General features: G+C 40.0%; 2 protein-coding genes across 2 annotated transcripts in view; both read right to left on the minus strand.

Annotated features, from left to right (window-relative positions):
* The window catches only part of LOC115221547 (monocarboxylate transporter 12-like), an 83807-nt gene extending 75874 nt beyond the window's left edge, over positions 1 to 7933 (minus strand). Inside the window, exons 1-3 of the mRNA XM_036510690.1 lie at positions 7803 to 7933; positions 5597 to 5865; positions 3956 to 4081 (exon numbers count right to left, since the gene is read on the minus strand). Of these exons, the coding sequence (XP_036366583.1) occupies positions 3956 to 4081; positions 5597 to 5831 (361 nt within the window). The 5' untranslated portion in view covers positions 5832 to 5865; positions 7803 to 7933. The remainder of the gene's footprint in view (positions 1 to 3955; positions 4082 to 5596; positions 5866 to 7802) is intronic.
* LOC115221751 (monocarboxylate transporter 9-like) lies at positions 7915 to 15038 on the minus strand. The gene is made up of 7 exons (XM_036510691.1): positions 14924 to 15038; positions 14013 to 14019; positions 12389 to 12741; positions 11330 to 11473; positions 10502 to 10759; positions 9486 to 9580; positions 7915 to 7990 (listed from the first exon to the last, which is right to left on the minus strand). The coding sequence occupies exons 3-7, from the start codon at positions 12735 to 12737 to the stop codon at positions 7943 to 7945; spliced, it is 894 nt and encodes a 297-aa protein (XP_036366584.1). The 5' UTR covers positions 12738 to 12741; positions 14013 to 14019; positions 14924 to 15038; the 3' UTR covers positions 7915 to 7942.
* Positions 15039 to 20235: the final 5197 nt, after the last annotated feature.

Below are 20235 nucleotides of genomic sequence, written 5' to 3' on the forward strand. Positions count from 1 at the left end.
AACATCCTTAAACAACTCTTATTCAGGGAACTTTTGAGCGGGATGGGCTACTCAACCAGAAGAAAATTCTAACTGGTCATGTGCTGTTTATCTTGATATGAGATCACCATGGCGCGCACATATGGTTGTGATGCATGTGCCTAGTGTACCCTTATCAGACGGGTAGTCATGATGGGTATATTGGGCTTCGTATATTTTACCCCAGTGTCACTTTGATGGCATGAACTGCTCTCTCACTCAATAATAATAATAATAATATGGCTACAAGTGACAGGCCTGAATGGGGAAACAGGTCTTGTTACTGCAGCGCAAGATCAGAGCTTATCTACCAGAAACTACTATGCAAACGTCCTTAAAGATGGATCTGACTCTTCGTGCAGAATTTGTGGAAAATTCAGAGAGACAATTGATCATGTTATATGGCTGCCCAGTCCTCGCTGAAAAGGAGAACCTCATAAGACATGAGAGACTAGGGCAGGACATCCACTGGAATGCTTGTAAGTACCACAAAAGGATAAGTGTTAGAGTCACCATCCAGAGGATGTAGTAAATGGCGAGGGCGTCACCGTCCTTCACCATAAAAAAGATATTTATATCTGAAGGACACAGAGCCACTCCTTGCGCCTGTGTCAGTTTGCAAGTTTTAACACCTTTCAGCTGTTTTTTTCATTGGGCGAAACCACTTTGAGTCATGCAGTTTTCAAACTGAATGAACAGAGCTGACTGTCAATTTGCGAAAAGAAAGAAAGAAGTAAAGAAAGAAAGAAAGAAAGAAAGAAAGAAAGAAAGAAAGAAAGAAAGAAAGAAAGAAAGAAAGAAAGAAAAAAGAAAAAGAAAGAGAAGAAAAGAAAGAAAGAATGAATGAAAGAAAGAAAGAAAGAGAAGAAAAGAATGCTGGAAAGAATGAGTAGTAGAAAAGGAAATTTATCAAAAAAGCAAAATTCCTTAAATGAATTATAAGGGAGGGAGTCTATGTCACCGGTTAGTAGTGGCCTCCCCTGTTTTTGAACAATAACTGTTAAGAGTTTAAGCGTTCTTAAGTACATACGCACGAACACAGCGACACACACACCCACAGACACACACACATACACGCGCGCACAGACACACGCACACACGCGCGTGCACACACACACACACGCACGCACACACACACACACTCACACACACACACACACACACACACACACACGCACACACACACGCGCACACACACACACACACGCTCACACACACACACATACACACACACATACACACACACGCACGCACACACACACACACACACGCACACACACACGCACACACACACGCACACACACACACACACACGCACACACACACACACACACAGCAACACACACACATACACACTCACACACACATATACACACACACACACACACGCACGCACACACACACACACATACACACACACACAGCAACACACACACACACACACGCGCGTGTGCGTCTCTGTTTCATGACGCACAAATACGCTAGATTCCATCTAAATGGATGCAGACAATCCAGTCTTCGAGGTGATAGCATTCTGATAGTCGTATTTCAGTAAATAACCATTATTTGGTGCCAGTGTATCGCATGCGGTCTGCCACGGTGTCAAACATGGTTGTCTCCCTTATCTTCCAGATATTTCAGAGATTAAAAAGAAAATCTTCAGATATTTCAGAGATCCCTTTTTTTTTTTTTTATCAGAATCATAGTTTTAGCATCTAACCATGATCACTCAATGACCTGTGCGTGTGCCCTGGTCACTGGATCCACATAATGTCGTTGATGGTTCACTGTCAGATGGTGATAAACCAAAGGCATTTAAATTATTATAAGCAGGCCACTCATCTGAATGAATTATTGAACCTTATTCTCTTTCAATAATTGTTATCAGATAATTCCGTTCCACACAAAAATATCGACAGTTTGAGGCTTGCTTGAGACCCAAAACCCTCGACCCGTCAATTCTACGACCATGGTTCCTGTTGTTTCGCTCTTCTGCATCACTGTCTTCGAAGAGAGAAGCGTTATCGCCATTCAGCATTCTTCCTCAATTGTATTTTCGTCGACCAATAAATCTTTCTTCATCGATCTGAATGGGCTTATCGTCTGCTCCAACCATCTTCCCTCATCATACATGATAAACTATGGCGTCACACACTTCGCGGTACATATTGTACCAGTTACTGTATTTTAAAATTTTCCTGTTAAAGTCACTGCTGTGGTCATGAGTAAATCCATGACAAAGACAAATATTAGTTCTAAAATCTCACTCAGGGTCAGCTTGCAGTTTAATTTGTTGTTAATGTATTTCTTTATTGCCCACAAGGGGCTAAAAAATGTATTTATTTCTTTACTACCCACAAGGGGCTAAACACAGAGAGGACAAACAAGGACAGACAAACGGATTAAGTCGATTACATCGACGCCAGTGCGTAACTGGTACTTAATTTATCGACCCTGAAAGGATGAAAGGCAAAGTCGACCTCGGCGGAATTTGAACTCAGGACGTAGCGGCAGATGAAAGACTGCTAAGCATTTCGCCCGGCGAGCTAACGATTACGCCAGCTCGCCGCCTTTAATTTGTTACTGTCCGTATAATGGAAATATTGGTTTCCTTTATTAAGTGAACGTCTAAGGTAGATAACCCTGGCTATACTGTTTGACAAGGTGAAAGACCGTATACTATACTGGTACCTATTATTTTTTTTATTTTCATCAGACACAACATCGAATTAATAAATCTTACTGAAAATGTCCCTAACTTAATAAAATTGTAACAACAAACGTTGAGATATTATTTATAAATAGGTCGAGAGTTTTTGCACGAAATAAAGACTAAGATTTAGTCCAAGCTTCTGCTATAGCCCCAGGCCTACCAATGCCTTGTGAGTGGATTTGGTAGACGGAAACTGAAAGAAGCCTGTCGTATATATGTATATATGTATATAAGTGTGTGTGTCTGTGTTTGTCCCCCTAGCATTGCTTGACAACCGATGCTGGTGTGTTTACGTCCCCGTCACTTAGCGGTTCGGCAAAAGACACCGATAGAATAAGCACTGGGCTTACAAAGAATAAGTCCCGGGGTCGATTTGCTCGACTAAAGGCGGTGCTCCAGCATGGCCGCAGTCAAATGACTGAAACAAGTAAAAGAGTAAAAGAGAGACAGGTAAACAGACAGACAGACAGACGGAGATATAGATGGATAGACAGATAAATAGATAGATCGATCTAATCTCACCAGATCTAACCGCATCAGACCGGATCTAACCTCGCCAGTTTCCTTCTACAATATCTGCTCACAAAACTTTGGTCGGTTCGAGGCTATAGTAGAAGACATATGCCCAAGGTGTCATGTAGTGGGACTGAACCCGGAACCATGTGGTTAGGAAACAAACTTGTTACCACACAACTGCGCCTGCGCATTATACACTTTTCTTTATAACCATGTTTCTTTCCGTTGAAATTACTGGTATTTAAAACGCCCTTCATCATTATGAGACACTTTATATATATACTTTTCTACTCTAGGCACAAGGCCCGAAATTTTGGGCGAGGGGGCCAGTCGATTAGATCGACTCCAGTACGCAACTGGTACTTAATTTATCGATCCCGAAATTATGAAAGGCAAAGTCAACCTCGGCGGAATTTGAACTCAGAACATAAAAACAAACGAAATATTTATTTCTTTAATACCCACAAGGGGCTAAACACAGAGGAGATAAACAAAGACAGACAAACGGATTAAGTCGATTACGTCGATCCCAGTGCGTAACTGGTACTTTATTTATCGACCCCGAGAGGATGAAAGGCAAAGTCGACCTCGGCGGAATTTGAACTCAGAACGTAACGGCAGATGAAATACCGCAAAGCATTTCGCCCGGCGTGCTAACGATTCTGCCAGATTGCCACCTTACTTTATATATCTTGAAAGATAACTTACCAAATAAGGGTGAACCGACAGAGAAAACTATTCCAATGATAAGGTTTAGCATGGAGAATCCTTCCTTACACTTCTCTCTACCTGTGACTTCAGTCGTAATGAGCAACCGAACGGAGCCTGTAAATCCTGAATAATATACAACGCAGAGACGTTATGAGAATGGCACATTTTCACTGAGAATCGCGGATCGACGCTTTCACTCAATTTAAAGAATCGGAAATATGAACCTGTTTGAAGGTAAATAGGGATTTCAAATGTTGGCAACAAGGTCAGCAATTTCCGGGAAGGGACCCAAGTACTCAAAAGGTACTTTATTTTATCGACCCCCTCGAAAGAATGAAAGACAAAATGGACCGTAGCGGAATTTTAACTCGGAACGTAAAGACGGTCGACATGGTGATAAGCATTTTGTCCGGCGTGTTAACGATTCTGCCAGCTCGCCTTTCATATATATATATATATATATTATATATATATATATACTTTATTTAAACCAGCAGAAAATTCAACAAAATCTGTTACTCTGAGTTCTCGTTGCCGTTCATCAGACAGTTTTTTCTAGCAAAAACTGTCTGATGAACGGCAACGAGAAACTCAGAGTAACAGATTTTGTTGAATTTTCTGATGCTTTAAATAAAACATATTACTCTACCACTGGTATTTGAGTACTCTTTTTTCCACCTTGTTTCACATTTATGTGTTTACTCCGGTATATATATATATATATATTATGTATATGTATATATATATATGTATATGTATAAGTATGTATTTATGTATGTATGTATCTTTATTGCCAAGAAGGGGTTAAATATAGAGAGGACAAACAAGGACAAAAGAATTAAGTCGATTAGATCGACCCAGTACGCAAGTGGTACTTAATTTATCGGTCCCGAAAGGAAGAAAGGCGAAGTCGACCTCGGCGGAATTTGAACTCAGGACGTCGGGATCGGAGTCGGATACCTATTTCTTTACTACCCACAAGGGGCTAAACACGGAGAGGACAAACAAGGACAGACAAACGGGTTAAGTCGATTACATCGACACCAGTGCATAACTGGTACTTATTTAATCGACCCCGAAAGGATGAAAGGCAAAGTCGACCTCGGCGGAATTTGAACTCAGAACGTAACAGCAGACGAAATACCGCAAAGCATTTCGCCCAGCGTGCTAACGTTTCTGCCAGCTCGCCGCTAAGCATTTTACCCGGCGTGTTAACAATTTTTATTTCTTTACTCCCCACAAGGGGCTAAACATACAGGGGACAAACAAGGACAGACAAACGGATTAAGACAATTACATCGATCCCAATGCGCGACTGGTACTTAATTTATCGACCACGAAAGGATGAAAGGCAAAGTCGACCTCGGCAGAATTTGAACTCAGAACGCGGCGGCGGACGAAATACCACAAAGCATTTCGCCCGACGTGCTAACGGTTCTGCCAGCTCGCTACCTCTTTCAAAGTAAATAGTGATGCTTGAAGGTCTGAGCGGAACTACTACTACTACTACTACTACTACTACTACTACTACTACTACTACTACTGCTGCTGCTGCTGCTGCTGCTTCTACTTTTACCATTACTACTACTACTACTACTACTACTACTAGAGAGGCCTAGTTGTCTCCGGTGGTCTTACCTGCTGTAAGGCCAATTAGACTGAGCGCAACGGCAAGCAGGACGTAGGTGTCGCAGTGTGGGATGCAGATGGCGATGGCCCCGACGACCGCCTGCGAGAACACCAGCACGATTTTGCTGTTCAGATGAAGGAGATCAACAATGAAACCGATGCAAAGCTGACCGATGGTCAGCCAAATGCCGAATATGGACATCAAAACGGCTATTTCGGATCGTTCCAAGTGGAACGATAGCATGAAGACGGGAGGTATTGGAAGGCGATTTGACGAGCTGGAAATAGAAAATAGATAAATAAATAAATAAATAAATAAATAAATGAATAAGTAGCTTGTTTACCAACCACATGGTTCCGGGTTCAGTCCCACTGCGTGGCATCTTGGGCAAGTGTCTTCTACTTTAGCCCCGGGCCGACCAATGCCTTGTGAGTGAATTTGGTAGAGGGAAACTGAAAGAAGTCCGTCGTATATATGTATGTATATATATATATTATGCGTGTGTGTGTTTGTGTGTCTGTGTTTGTCCCCCTAGTATTGCTTGACAACCGATGCTGGTGTGTTTATGTCCCCGTCACTTAGCGGTTCGGCAAAAGAGACCGATAGAATAAGTACTGGGCTTACAAAAAAAATAAGTCCCGGGGTCGAGTTGCTCGACTAAAGGCGGTGCTCCAGCATGGCCGCAGTCAAATGACTGAAACAAGTAAGAGAGAGTAAATAAATAAATAAATAAATAAATAAATAAATAAGTAAAAAAGTAAATAAATGAAATATTAAAAAAAAACTATTAATTCTAATAAAACAAAGTTGGAGAGTTATTGCTGATGCGAAGTGGGTTTGCCACCATGAGAGGAAGTAAAATATATTATTTAGAATATAGATATACTTACACACGTACAGGCACAACGGCCCAGTGGTTAGGGCAGCAGACACGTGGTCGTAGGATCGCGGTTTCGATTCCCAGACCGGGCGTTGTGAGTGTTTATTGAGTGAAAAACACCTAAAGCTCCACGAGGCTCCAGCAGGGGGTGGTGGCGAACCCTGCTGTACTTTTTCGTCACCCCTTTTTCCCACTCTTTGTTTCTGTTCTACCTGTGTTTCAAAGGGCCAACCTTGTCACACTCTGTGTCACGCTGATTCTCCACGAGAACTACGTTGAGGGTACACGCGTCTTTGGAGTGTTCAGCCACTTGTACGTTAATTTCGCGAGCAGACTTCCGTTGATCGGATCAACTGGAACCCTCGTCGTCGCAACCGACGGAGTGCCAGGTTATTTTTACACACAGACACATATTATAAAAGTATGATCGAAGACAGAAACAAAGGAATATACAGGAAACAAAGAGGAAAAAATTCACATGATGGACTGAGAAATGTTCAACTCCTCATCAGCCGTTGACCAAATATCATCACAATTTCGACACTTTCCGATGATGTAGTTCAATTTGCCGGTGTCAGCAACAGAAGCTGTTGGAGAAAACCAACGGGAACGTTTCCGCCTTATGAAACCTTCACAGCATGGCTTTTTTTCACTGAAGGTGTAGAACTAGGAGTGCTCTGTCTTTCTGCCGATTTATTTATCTAGCTATCCATTCAATTATCTATTTATCTGTCTATCGAAATTTTAAGTTCTAGCCACCTCAACATGATCTAAGAACTTCTCCTTTATTCCATTTATAGCGTCGTGCCCTCACTCTATGTTTTCTTGTTTTCTATAAGTCGACCCACAATGCCGTATAACATAGTTGTATCTGTTTATCCAAAATTCATGTCATAATAAAAACGGTTCCGATAAACTATATTAAGCAACATTTTTGAGTAGACCCACACCTACGTATATCGCTCTGGACTACTATTTTATTTGTTAGCCCCAGAAGGAAGAAAAATAAATTTGATCTCAGAACGCAAGGTAACAGGATTATTACCGCAATGCATATTGTACGAAGTTCGAATGGCTGCCAAATTCGCTATGTAAATAGGGTTGGCTAGGTCAACCTGAATTTAGATATACATTTTATTACAGCTAATTCATCTCCAGGTTGTTTCCACCCTTTCTTTGTTCTGTTATCATCTAATTAGTGTGTTTAACAATTAAATCGAGAGAAATGTGTTAATCACGAAATATTAATATATTTTGGAACTCAATTTTATGGTTTTTCGAGCGAATTTTCTGAATTTTCGATTAAATAAAAGGGCAAAAAGGTTGTTACTTACTTGAGATAAAAAAATAAGATACTAACAAACAAAGGAAGTTGGAATTCTTTAGAACCGAAACACCAAGAATTTTTAAGCAATGTTCTTTGAATGTTAATTTCTTTTTCTTCTTCTTTATTTCTGATATTTTTCTTTGCACTCTAGCGTCTGTATTGTGGTTTTGCTACAAAATAAAGCCCAAAGCCATGCTGAGAAATAATTAGAAATAAAAGAAACTCATCAGTTGCGATTCTTCACAAAGATTTCTTTATTTTATCTCGTAACTGAAGGTTACGCGATCACAAGACAAATAACTTTCTACATAAGTTGCAAAAAAAAAAAAATAATAATAAATAAATAATAAGACATTATAATACAAGTAGGAACATTTCGGTTTCAAGGAAGGAGAAAATGGAAATAGCGACATTCGGTCCTTTCCTCAGATCCATCAGTGACGCAAGTGAAACTATTTCAACCTAGATTTGAACACTGAACTTCGATTGACTAGTTCATATCCTTCAAACAAACACGACACAAGAAGCGCCAATTCATTAGACAGTTCTGCAGCAAACAAATACGAAATATTTTTTTCTACTCTAGGCACAAGGCCCGAAATTTTGGGGGAGGGTGGCCAATCGATTAGATCGATCCCAGATCGCAATTGGTATTTAATTTATCGATCTCGAAAGGATAAAAGGCAAAGTCGACCTCGGCGGAATTTGAACTCAGAACGTAAAGACAGACGAAGTATCGCTAAGTATTTCACCCGGCGTGCTAACGTTTCTTATTTCTTTATTGCCCACAAGGGGCAAACAAGAGGGTACAAACAAGGACATAGAGGGGACGAACAAGGGTATAGAGGGGACAAACAAGGGTATAGAGGGGACAAACAAGGGCATGCAAAAGGATTTCGTTAAATAATCACCAATCTTGGAAGGGCTCTTACTGACATCGGCTGTGGTTCACATATTGTGTAAAACTATAACCAAACAGCCATCGATGTATTTCTAATTGATTCTGATGCATTAATTGTCAACATTTTAATATATTTTCATATTACTCCATTAGGAAACTTTTGCGAGTGGTAACAACGTTTGATCGTCAGCAGTGTTTTTATGCGTTTCTGCAGCAGTTTTGATGAATTGCCTATAGGACGAGCTTAATCATTCTATCTCTGCAGGTTCTCGCCGTTTTCCTTTTTATACAAAGCTTAGGAGGCACAATGGCCCAGTGGTTAGGGCAGCGGACTCGCGGTCGTAGGATCGCGGTTTCAATTCCCAGACCGGGCGTTGTGAGTGTTTATTGAGTGAAAACATCTAAAGCTCCACCAGGCTCTGGCAGGGGGTGGTGGTGATCCCTGCTGTACTCTTTCACCACAACTTTTTCTCACTCTTACTTCCTGTTTCTGTTGTACCTGTATTTCAAAGGGCCGGCCTTGTCACTCTCTGTGTCACGCTGAATATCCCCGAGAACTACGTTAAGGGTACACGTGTCTGTGGAGTGCTCAGCCACTTACACGTTAACCGAGAACTACGTTAAGGGTACACGTGTCTGTGGAGTGCTCAGCCACTTACACGTTAATTTCACGAGTAGGCTGTTCCGTTGATCGGATCAACCGGAACCCTCGTCGTCGTAACCGACGGAGTGCTTCCTATACAAAGCTTAATTTTGGTTTTATCATAGACACATTAGGGTGGAACTTACGACATCCAGTGAACTTTCAGAGTTCCAAAACGCTTGGTTAGTTATACCCTGTCCAGTGCTATCCCAGTCGCTGGTTGTTGTTGTATATTCTGGGTCTGCAAAGAACAAAAGTTCGATTTCAAAAGTCTAAAACAATTAAATTTTACAGGAAAATTAAATTAATCAACTAACCATTTGATTAATTAACAAATTAATTACACATCTAACCTTCATGAATACCCTTTAACATAATTGTTTCAGCTTTAGGTATAAGGGCAGCACTTGTGACGGGAGAGATGAGTAGTCGATTAGATCGACCCCAGTACTTGACTGGTATTTTGTGAGTGTTATGTTAGTGTAGGCGTTTGGCCTTGTGGTTAGGCGTGTTGCACCCACAATCGTGGAAATGTGGCCTCGATTCCCAAACCGGCTGCGTATTGTATTCTTGTGCAAAACATTTCGTTTTACTTTGCTCCAGTTCACTCAGTTTTCAATGGGTCACCCCCTGTGACAGACTACCCTTCTGGGGGGAATGTTGACCTGCTCGCCCAGCCAACCGGGTGGCATCATTCAAAAGTTAAAACAATGCCAAGCGCACTGTGACCAGCGATGTATAACAACATCTCATAGTCTAGTCGATGATATATATGTGTGTGTGTGTAAAATGCATCAAGTATAGGACATCACCAACGAGTGAAAAATACGTAAACACAAAATGAGAGACAAGTAAGGGACAGAATACCAAAAGAACTCCTCTTCAGTTGTCCCTATTTCGAGCTTTCAACGACAAGATAGGGAACCTTCATAAAGCAGCAGCATCCAGAAATATATATGATAGGCTTTCTTTTTTTATTTAGTTTGCGTTCACAAAATCCGCACGCAAGGTTTTGTTTGACCCGGGGTTATAGTAAAAGATACTTACCCACGCGCAATGGGGTTGTAAGAAAGACCACATGGTTGGGGAGCAAGCTTTTTAGCCGCGCATCCACGCCTGTTCCATTATTGAATGTGTAAAACAAAATTCAAGTGTTCCTTACTATGTCGTAACGTCGTTTTGGTTCGCAGCGGTCTGTAAAGAGCCCCACACACCACCATATTAAACATCATTCCAGCAATCATTAACAAAGTTCCTGCCAAGCCGTATGTCTGTAGAAGTTCCTCGACCATTATGTTACCAATACAGGTACCCAAACCAGTTCCACAGCTGGCGATACTCAAAGCTGTTGCTCTTTTCTTGCTGAAGTATAGAGTTACCATGATTTGGCCGGTGAAATACCCGAACCCCAGGGCCAGACCTGCCAAGAAAGAAAGCAATAAAAGATACAGGAATTGTTATAAATGAATGGTGTAAGATAAAGATTCTGAGAATCATGCAGCTATCACAGTATGAAACATAGACAAGAACTTAGCAAAATATATGGAAGGCTATAAGTCTCATTTTTTGTATCAAAATTTCGTGGAAATTCAAGAAGTAATATACTAAAGTTAATGCAAATAGTTATATATCTGCCTTGAAAATATTTTATTCCTTCGAAGTCACAAACAATGAAATCGTTATATTTATTTTAAACTGCGTTATGGTTGACATAACTTTGAGTAGCAGAATTTATCTGTCACTCGGTTCAACACAACCAACCAACCGGTCAATGGGTTTTTAACAACGTTTAATCCGTTGTAACAGGTTTTCCAGTTGTGTTTGGTACAGGAATGACTTCCTGCTACAATTTTCATCAATTTTCATCAAAGTGACCAAATTTAGAAATGAGGCCATGAGATATTACTGGTACTGTGTCGTTTCCTCTGATTAATATGGTTCTGGTGTGTAACGGCACCAAGAGAAATTTGTCGTGACGATGGCATCTTACCTCCCAGTATTCCATAGCAGGTTATCATCATGTCGCTACTTGTGGAAAATGCCCCCAAAATGGCTCCTGTAAATCCAATAAGTCCTGCGCTGATGGCCACATTCCGATGACAAAAATAGATCAATAACATACTGCAAATCGGAGCTGAAATAGATCAGAGAATAAATAATTCGGAAAGTAAACCAAAATATTTAAACGGGGAAAACATGAGGTATCTAAGCTATTCATAGGCACAGGAGTGGCTGTGTGGTAAGTAGCTTGCTTACTAACCACATGGTTCCGGGTTCAGACCCACTGCGTGGCACCTTGGGCAAGTGTCTTCTGCTATAGCCTCGGGCCGACTAAAGCTTTGTGAGTGGATTTGGTAGACGGAAACTGAAAGAAGCCCGTCGTATATATGTATATATATATATATATGTGTGTGTATGTGTGTGTGTGTGTGTGTTTGCTCCCCCGCTATCGCTTGGCAACCGATGTTGGTGTGTTTATGTCCTCGTACCCTAGCGGTTTGGCTAAAGAGACCGATAGAATAAGTACTAGGCTTACAAAGGATAAGTCATAGGGTCGATTTGCTCTACCGTGGCCGCAGTCAAAAGACTGAAACAAATAAAAAAATTAAAAGAATATTCTGGCGGAACAGTCATCAGAAAGGGATGAGAGCCTCGGTGAAGCATAATCTAATGAGACACACTGCACGAATTATCGAAAAAAAAACTTTGCTTTTGGCTCTGATAAACTGTCACACACATTTATTGATCAAGATGTGATCGAAAAGAGTTCTACGGTGGGTACAATGTACAACGAAATAGTGCCGGGTACATACGTATGTGGATTATACTACTGTTATTCTTAGTTTAAAGTAAAAAAATAATTCAAGTTCGTATACTGTTTATCTATTCAGGACGAATAATAGGAGAACCCTTGAAGAATCCTAACGCCCCAGGTAACCTAGACTGGGAAACCTTTTCCAAACCTGGGTTACCTGGGACGTTAGAAAGCATCAAAGGAGAAAATAAGAAAATAAGAAAAAAAAAACGGAAAAGTTTTACTAAATCTCACCTGAAAGAAGGGAGAGTCCATTGAGAATGCTCCCAACCAAAGTTAACTTCCATACGGGTTCATCAAATTTATTAATTAGGGCGATGAGAAACAGCCCTGATGACCCCTTAATTACAAAGACGATGAAACTACAACACATGGCTGCCACGCTCACAATCCAACCCCAACCTCCATCTGGAACTATTGTTGTTTCTTCCACTTCTGCTTCCATCGGCGGAACCGCCTCTTCTATGACGAACACGGCATCCGGTGTCGTGGTCGATTCTGGCAGTGCCACATGTTTGGAATCGGTCTTTGGAGAGCTTTCCTCGTGGTTTGCCACCAGGTCTCGTTGAACGGTTTCTCCCATCAAAAATGAAAATACAACAGCATCAATGATAATGATAATAATAATGATAACAACAACAACAACAACAACAACAACAACAACAACACAACAACAACAACAACAACAACAACAACAATAATAATAATAATAATAATAATAATAATAATATAATAATAATAATAATTCCAACTTGTCTCTTGAGGTCTCTGGGTGAGACTTGGGAGCCAACTTGTACAAATGTAAAGCAAAAGTCAAACATAAAATAATAATAATAATAATAATAATAATAATAATAATAATAATAATAATAATAATAATAATAAAAATAACAATAATAAATGGGGATTTCTTGTATTTGTTATCAAGGTGACGGATGAGGGGAACAGTCCCAACACACACACAAAGTGTGGAGATTCACATAGAAAACATTGAATGGGAAAAAGGATACACGAAAAACATACGCATCTCTTTATCTCTTTCTTCCCCCTCTCTCATTCTCTTTCTTTCTCTCTCTCTCCTTTTCTTTCCCCCTCTGTCTCCGCTTCGATTAAATAATCTTTCATTCGATGTGTGTCTTATGTGTCTCCAAGCAAAAGCATAAAGTGACTAATTACCATTTGTCCAATTTGCTGGAAGCGAGTTCCTCCCGAGATATTTTATAGTTTCTGAATTTTTATCGTTGCCTTGTTATTCCTGCGTTCTCTCATACTGAAGAAATATTACAGAAATTCCTATCACTTCAAGATCTGCGAGGTATTTATTTCCCTGTCAAACTTAACCATAGATCTACACACACACACGTGCTAACCTGGACAAGACCTTTTGAGGAGTTCTGACAATCACACAAGCATTCAACTTTTCCATGCCCATAATATCATCGTTGATTCAAAGTAAAGCCCACCATCTTGGTTGATGCAGCTTGGCACAAGTGGAAGCACTCCGTCGGTTACGACGACGAGGGTTCCGGTTGATCCGAATCAACGGAACAGCCTGCTCGTGAAATTAACGTGTAAGTGGCTGAGCACTCCACAGACACGTGTACCCTTAACGTAGTTCTCGGGGATATTCAGCGTGACACAGAGAGTGACAAGGCCGGCCCCTTGAAATACAGGTACAACAGAAACAGGAAGTAAGAGTGAGAGAAAGTTGTGGTGAAAGAGTACAGCAGGGATCACCACCATCCCCTGCCGGACCCTCGTGGAGCTTTAGGTGTTTTCGCTCAATAAACACTCACAACGCCCGGTCTGGGAATCGAAACCGCAATCCTATGACCGCGAGTCCGCTGCCCTAACCACTGGGACATTGCGCCTCCCTTGGCACAAGTATGGTTGTCGGCACTGCTGTAAGAACGCAAAAACTGATGCAAATACCGCCAGGTGATTCATCTTACCCTATAGCAATTCCGCCAGTCTACGTCCCTGGATTACTACATTCCTTCGGCCCCGAAAGGATGAACTGATACTGGTGGGATTTTAATTCAAGGCATTGAGAATTGAAGCAAATACCTCGAGGTATTTTACCCAACGTTTAAGCGATTTTGTCAAGAATATTGCCTTTGTGAGATCAATTGTCGATTAAAAAACGAAAGGGAGAGAAATCCGAAAAAGGTGAAAAATTACTTGGGTATTGTACGGATTATTTTCAGTTATTAGAGTATCATCATAAAGTTATTACTGTATTCGTATTAGCATTCTGTTAGTTATTACTAAACTAGAATTTGTTAAGATTTAGACATTATTTTACGAAGTATAACCTTCATCAGTAACATTAAATAAGAGGTTAAACAGTAAAACACGGCCCACAAGCGTTAACTTCATTGCACGAGGGCACAATATATTATTTAATATATATTTGCCTTTGAGCTGTCTATTGGTGAATGCACGGATATGTTACGGTATTCTTGTTCAAATGATATTAATTCTTTCAAGTACTAAACACAAACTAAAATTACAAATACATTTGAATAAAATTCTGCCGAAGGTCATGTATGTATCATGTCTGAACAAACTCTGAAAACACTTTGTAAAATAGACTAACAAAAATGCGATGTAGATATAAATTTAAAATATATGAAACCATTAAATCGGAAAATATATATTACTTCATTTAAAAAAAAGAAACATTCTGATGATACTATCAAACGATAAAGATGATGAAATAGGCATTTCATTATGAACAAAGTAAATAGAAAGAAGAAAATGCTTTACCTGTTTGGTTTAAGGTTTTCACAAGAGAAGGAATTAAATGGATTATTTTGTAGACGGACTTTTAGGTAAAATGATTCTATACAGAGACATGGAGTGTTTTCAGCTGAAAACTAACCAGAAATGTCAAAAATGTAATAATGAATGTATTTCTGAGTTTAAAGGGTGAAAAACATGAAAAGAAGAGATAAGGTTTTTAAAATATCACGAGTTATCTCAAAGATGTGTCCATGAATATAATAAGTTTGCATAACAAATTACTTTTACATGATGTCAAATATTTACAATAACACACAGATCCGTATAAACGCAAACACGTGCCCTAAGTTTGCAGATAAACTCACATGCAAGCAGATGAGTTTCAAATGTCTTAGGTTCGTACACCGATAGAAGAGTCCTCAATATGTCGGACGAAGTCCTTCCTCGTGAGAGCGAAGACACTCTGTCTCAATAGGTTTTGTCGTTGGATAGTTTCGTTTTATTTTCTAAACATTGTGTTTGCTTTAATGAAAACGTCTTCTTTGTCTGATGAACATACTCCCAAGGGCTTTGAAACAGCTTCGAAATCTGAAAGTTCGACCATGAATTCAAAAGAAATCTGAGAAAAATGTCAACACTTCTAGAAGATCGAAAATCGGACGAAGTGACAGACTGTTATAGTCTTCTATAACAGCATAAAGTGCACGGGAGGCAAAGAATTGCTTCGGCTCAGATCTGTCTACACTCACTGGTCACAATATGAAGAACAATGTAAGAACGGTCGGGTCACTACTAGAGTCATTGGCCAACTTGTTTGCTCTTGGTTTTGTTGCTCCAGTTATCGAATCATCTTCTTCTTCTTCTTCTTCTTCTTCTTCTTCTTCTTCTTCTTCTTCTTCTTCTTCTTCTTCTTCTTCTTCTTCTTATTATTATTATTATATTATTATTATTATTATTATTATTATTATTATTATTATTATTATTATTATTATTATTATTATTATTATTATTATTATTATTATTATTATTATTGGGCGACGACGTGGCAGAATCGTTAGCACGTCAAAGAAAATGGTTAGTGTCATTTCTTTCTACTCTTTACGATTCGAGTTCAAATTCAGCCGCAGTCAATTCACTTTCATCCTTTCGGGTTCGGTTAAATACCTCCCAGTTGAGTACTTCCCTTCCCCCAGAATTGCTGTAAAACTGTTGTGAATTTGATTCCTACTCGTCGTGTGTGCTCAGAAGAAGTCTGATTTGGATTCACAGAGTCACCTTTCTTCTCCAACTTTCTCATCGTGAAGGGTTAATTTTTCTTAACTGCGTATTTCTCTATGGCAAGCGTACGTTTGCACTTTTCTTTTTCTGATATATTGCCGTCAAGTTTAACATGAAGAAAGAAAATCCTGAAAACATATAAATGTAATCTTACTGATTTGAAAACAAATTCCTTATTGAAAATCTACTTTTAAAAGGCTTCCTTCACTTTCAAATATGACTGACACCGTTAATGGTTGGTATTTATTTAACCTTTGAACATTTTTTCAGAAATAAGAGTGTTTTTTCTGTTACATCTGTGATTTCGGAACGACAACGATGTACAGATGTGGAAAAAGATTCCATCCAAGAAATTGACAAAAATCAAAATGAGAGAGTCAGGGATTCTTGATATAACTTTGTAGAATTCTCACATACTCTCAGCAACAAATTTAGCTCCAAATATTAAAAGCTTTGCGGAACCAAACGGATCCAAAAGTTTCATTAAATTAATGCCTAGGTTGCTTAAATTAATACAGACACTTAAAGAACTCTTAGATTAAAATTCCGGTGTGTATAACATGTATTATGTGTATACAAATGCGTAATAGCACTAACTGTACTAATCTGTCTTAAACAAACATCTTAACAAGATTTGTGTGTAAAAAAAATTATATGGGGTATTGCTCGGAACGTTGGCGAATTGTTAGACATTGTGTTTCGACCTGATTTAGCCCCCCGTGACAAACATCTCGGACGATCAGAGCTAAAGCGAAAATGCTTATTCTGGTAAAGAAATCAGTAAGCAAAAAATTTGCTGATTAGTGCGAAGCTAGTCAGGCTGATATTAAAGTAACATACGCGCTTAAAACAGTTTTAGATTAAAATATAGGTCTGTATAACTTCTAACGTGTATTCAAGCGTTGGGCGGTACTTGCTTTAATATTAATGAGTCAGAGAAACTCCTTCAAGAGTCTTGTGTGTTAGAAACACGGGGCTTTGTCCAGAACTCTGGTGGATCGTCAGGCATCGATGTTTCAACCTGATTTGGTCTCCTCAGTGGCAAATATGCCGGATGTTCTGAGCTAAACCGAAAATGCTTATTCCTACAGAGCAATTAATGAAATATTAATTACATAATGTAAAAACGGTAAATACATTTATATCAATGAATTGAGTAAAACATCTGTAAGGCACATTTGAACCAGTATGTGAACAAAATTGGCCCATCGAATATAAGATGCTGGCCACCACTGATTGCTGTGTTGTGAGTGACATATAGCTATTATTTCTAGCATAACTAACGACCGTGTAGAGGATTCAATATTGGTTTGATTTCATTGTGTATTGTAAAATATACGGGCCTTCGTATGTCATTAGTAAGTATTGTAACACTCTCAGCATATATTGAGAATTAAAACCCATAGAAACGTTTAGTCTTCCTATTCAATTTAGTTTTCAAAATCAATTTCAGCCCAGTTCGTCTTCCAATATACTCTCTTTTACTCTTTTACTTGTTTCAGTCATTTGACTGCAGCCATGCTGGAGCACTGCCTTTAGTCTAGCAAATCGACACCAGGACTTATTCTTTGTAAGCCCAGTACTTATTCAATCGGTCTCTTTTTGCCGAACCGCTAAGTGACGGGAACGTAAACACACCAGCATCGGTTGTCAAGCGATGGTGGGGGGACAAACACAGACACACAAACATATACACACACATATATATATATATATACATATATACGACAGGCTTCTTTCAGTTTCCGTCTACCAAATCCACTCACAAGGCATTGGTCGGCCCGGGGCTATAGCAGAAGACACTTGCCCAAGATGCTACGCAGTGGGATTGAACCCGGAACCATGTGGTTGGTAAGCAAGCTACTTACCACACATCCACTCCTGCGCCTATATGTCTCGATACCTTTATCCTTCTTTGCCCAATCTCTTCATTGCCCCTCCCGTCATTGCTAATCCCTGTTGTACTTTAACTCTCTTTGTAATCAGCCCTCCACACTTTTTAACTCATATTCAACGCTGATCTTTGCACTGGAGCGATGCATCGTTTGAATCGGTAAATTTCGCTGGTTTTCAGCTCGACCATAAAGCTTTGTATTGACCAGAAAGAGGAGACGATTGAGTTTTGCTTCCCTTGAAATCATACTCATCTTTCGTTTTTCTCAAAATTCAAAGAGACGACATCGCACACAATAAAAAAAGAAACGTTTGATGCTGCTACAGCCTGACCTTTGCTTTCCCGATCTGACTTCAGTGCTCCATCCATTCATGCATCCGCTCAGTAAATTCACGATTTTCCGTACAATTACAAATATTTTCAAGCAATTCCATTTAACATGAATGAATAACCATATCCTATACTTTCCGGTTGTCTATCCACCCTATCCTTGGAACGTTCGTCTACTTGGCGCAGGTGTGGCTGCGTGGTAAGAAGCTTGCTTCCCAAGCCCATGGTTCTGGTTTCAGTTTGATTGTGTGGTACCTTGGGCAAGTGTCTCATACTATAGCCTCAGGTCGACCAAGGCTTTCTGGTAGGCGGAAACTGAAAGAAGCCTGTCATATGTATATATATATATATATATATATGTGTGTGTGTGTGTGTGTGTGTGTGTGTGTGTGTGTGTGTGAGTGTGTGTGTGTATGTGTGTGTTTGTATTCGCCCCACACACACCATCACTTGACAACTGATGCTGGCGTGTTTTCGTCGTCGTAACTTAGCAGTTCGGCAAAAGACACCGATAGAATAAGTACTAGACTTACAAGGAATAAGTCGGCGGTGGTGGTGGTGGGGATTGTCGATTAGTTCGACAAAACCCCTTTAAAGCGGTGCTCCAGCATGGCCGCAGTCAACTGACTGAAACAAGTAAAACAAGTAATAGAATAAAACAATAAAAGAATATTGGGAGCAGAGTTGAGAGCCTGGGTGAGCGTGTTCGATAGAAATGAAAGTCGAGGACGAGGATCGTGTTTGACGGAATCAAACAATTTCAAAGAACGGAACAATAAACGAAGGTTAGAATGCCAAAACGTGAACCGAAAAATCCTCTCTCTCTCTCCCTCTCTCGTTCTCTCGTTCTCTTTCGCCGTCTTTCTCTCTTACGCACACGCGCGCACGTTAAATATATATATTTCTTTACTACCCACAAGGGGCTAAACACAGAGGGGACAAACAAGGACAGACAAAGGGATTAAGTCGATTCCATCGACCCCAGTGCGTAACTGGTACTTAATTTATCGACCCCGAAAGGATGAAAGGCAAAGTCGACCTCGGCGGAATTTGAACTCAGAACGTAAAGACAGACGAAATACCTATTTCTTTACTACCCACAAGGGGCTAAACACAGAGAGGACAAACAAGGACAGACAAAGGGATTAAGTCGATTCCATTGACCCCAGTGCGTAACTGGTACTTAATTTATCGACCCCGAAAGGATGAAAGGCGAAGTCGACCTCGGCGGAATTTGAACTCAGAACATAAAGACAGACGCAATACCTATTTCTTTATTGCCGACAAGGGGCTAAACACAGAGGAGACAAACAAGGACAGACAAACGGATTAAGTCGATTACATCGACCCCAGTGCGTAACTGGTACTTAATTTATCGACACCGAAAAGATGAAAGGCGAAGACGACCTCGGCGGAATTTGAACTCAGAACGTAGCGGCAGACGAAATACCGCAAGGCATTTCGCCCGGTGTGCTAACGATTCTGCCAAAATAATGGATCCGACTAGAGTTAAAATTGGCTAAATGAGCGTTAAACATGCATACATGTAGGTATATATATATATATATATATATATATATGTGTGTGTGTTGTGTGTGTGTGTGTGTGTGTGTGTGTGTGTGTGAGTGTGTGTGTGTATGTGTGTGTTTGTATTCGCCCCACACACACCATCACTTGACAACTGATGCTGGCGTGTTTTCGTCGTCGTAACTTAGCAGTTCGGCAAAAGACACCGATAGAATAAGTACTAGACTTACAAGGAATAAGTCGGCGGTGGTGGTGGTGGGGATTGTCGATTAGTTCGACAAAACCCCTTTAAAGCGGTGCTCCAGCA

This window comes from Octopus sinensis, linkage group LG18, assembly GCF_006345805.1.
Source record: "Octopus sinensis linkage group LG18, ASM634580v1, whole genome shotgun sequence".
Classification (NCBI taxonomy): domain Eukaryota; kingdom Metazoa; phylum Mollusca; class Cephalopoda; order Octopoda; family Octopodidae; genus Octopus; species Octopus sinensis.

What these genes read in the sequence shown, in the direction of transcription:
- LOC115221751 (XM_036510691.1), bottom strand. Translation starts at nt 12,737, where the DNA reads ATGGGAGAAACCGTTCAACGAGACCTGGTGGCAAACCACGAGGAAAGC. An exon ending in CAAAACGACGTTACGACATA is followed by an intron (nt 9,581 to 10,501) that starts GTAAGGAACACT and finishes TGTTCTTTGCAG; the next exon opens with ACCCAGAATATACAACAACA. An exon ending in CTGAAAGTTCACTGGATGTC is followed by an intron (nt 7,991 to 9,485) that starts GTAAGTTCCACC and finishes ATTATTTCTCAG; the next exon opens with CATGGCTTTGGGCTTTATTT.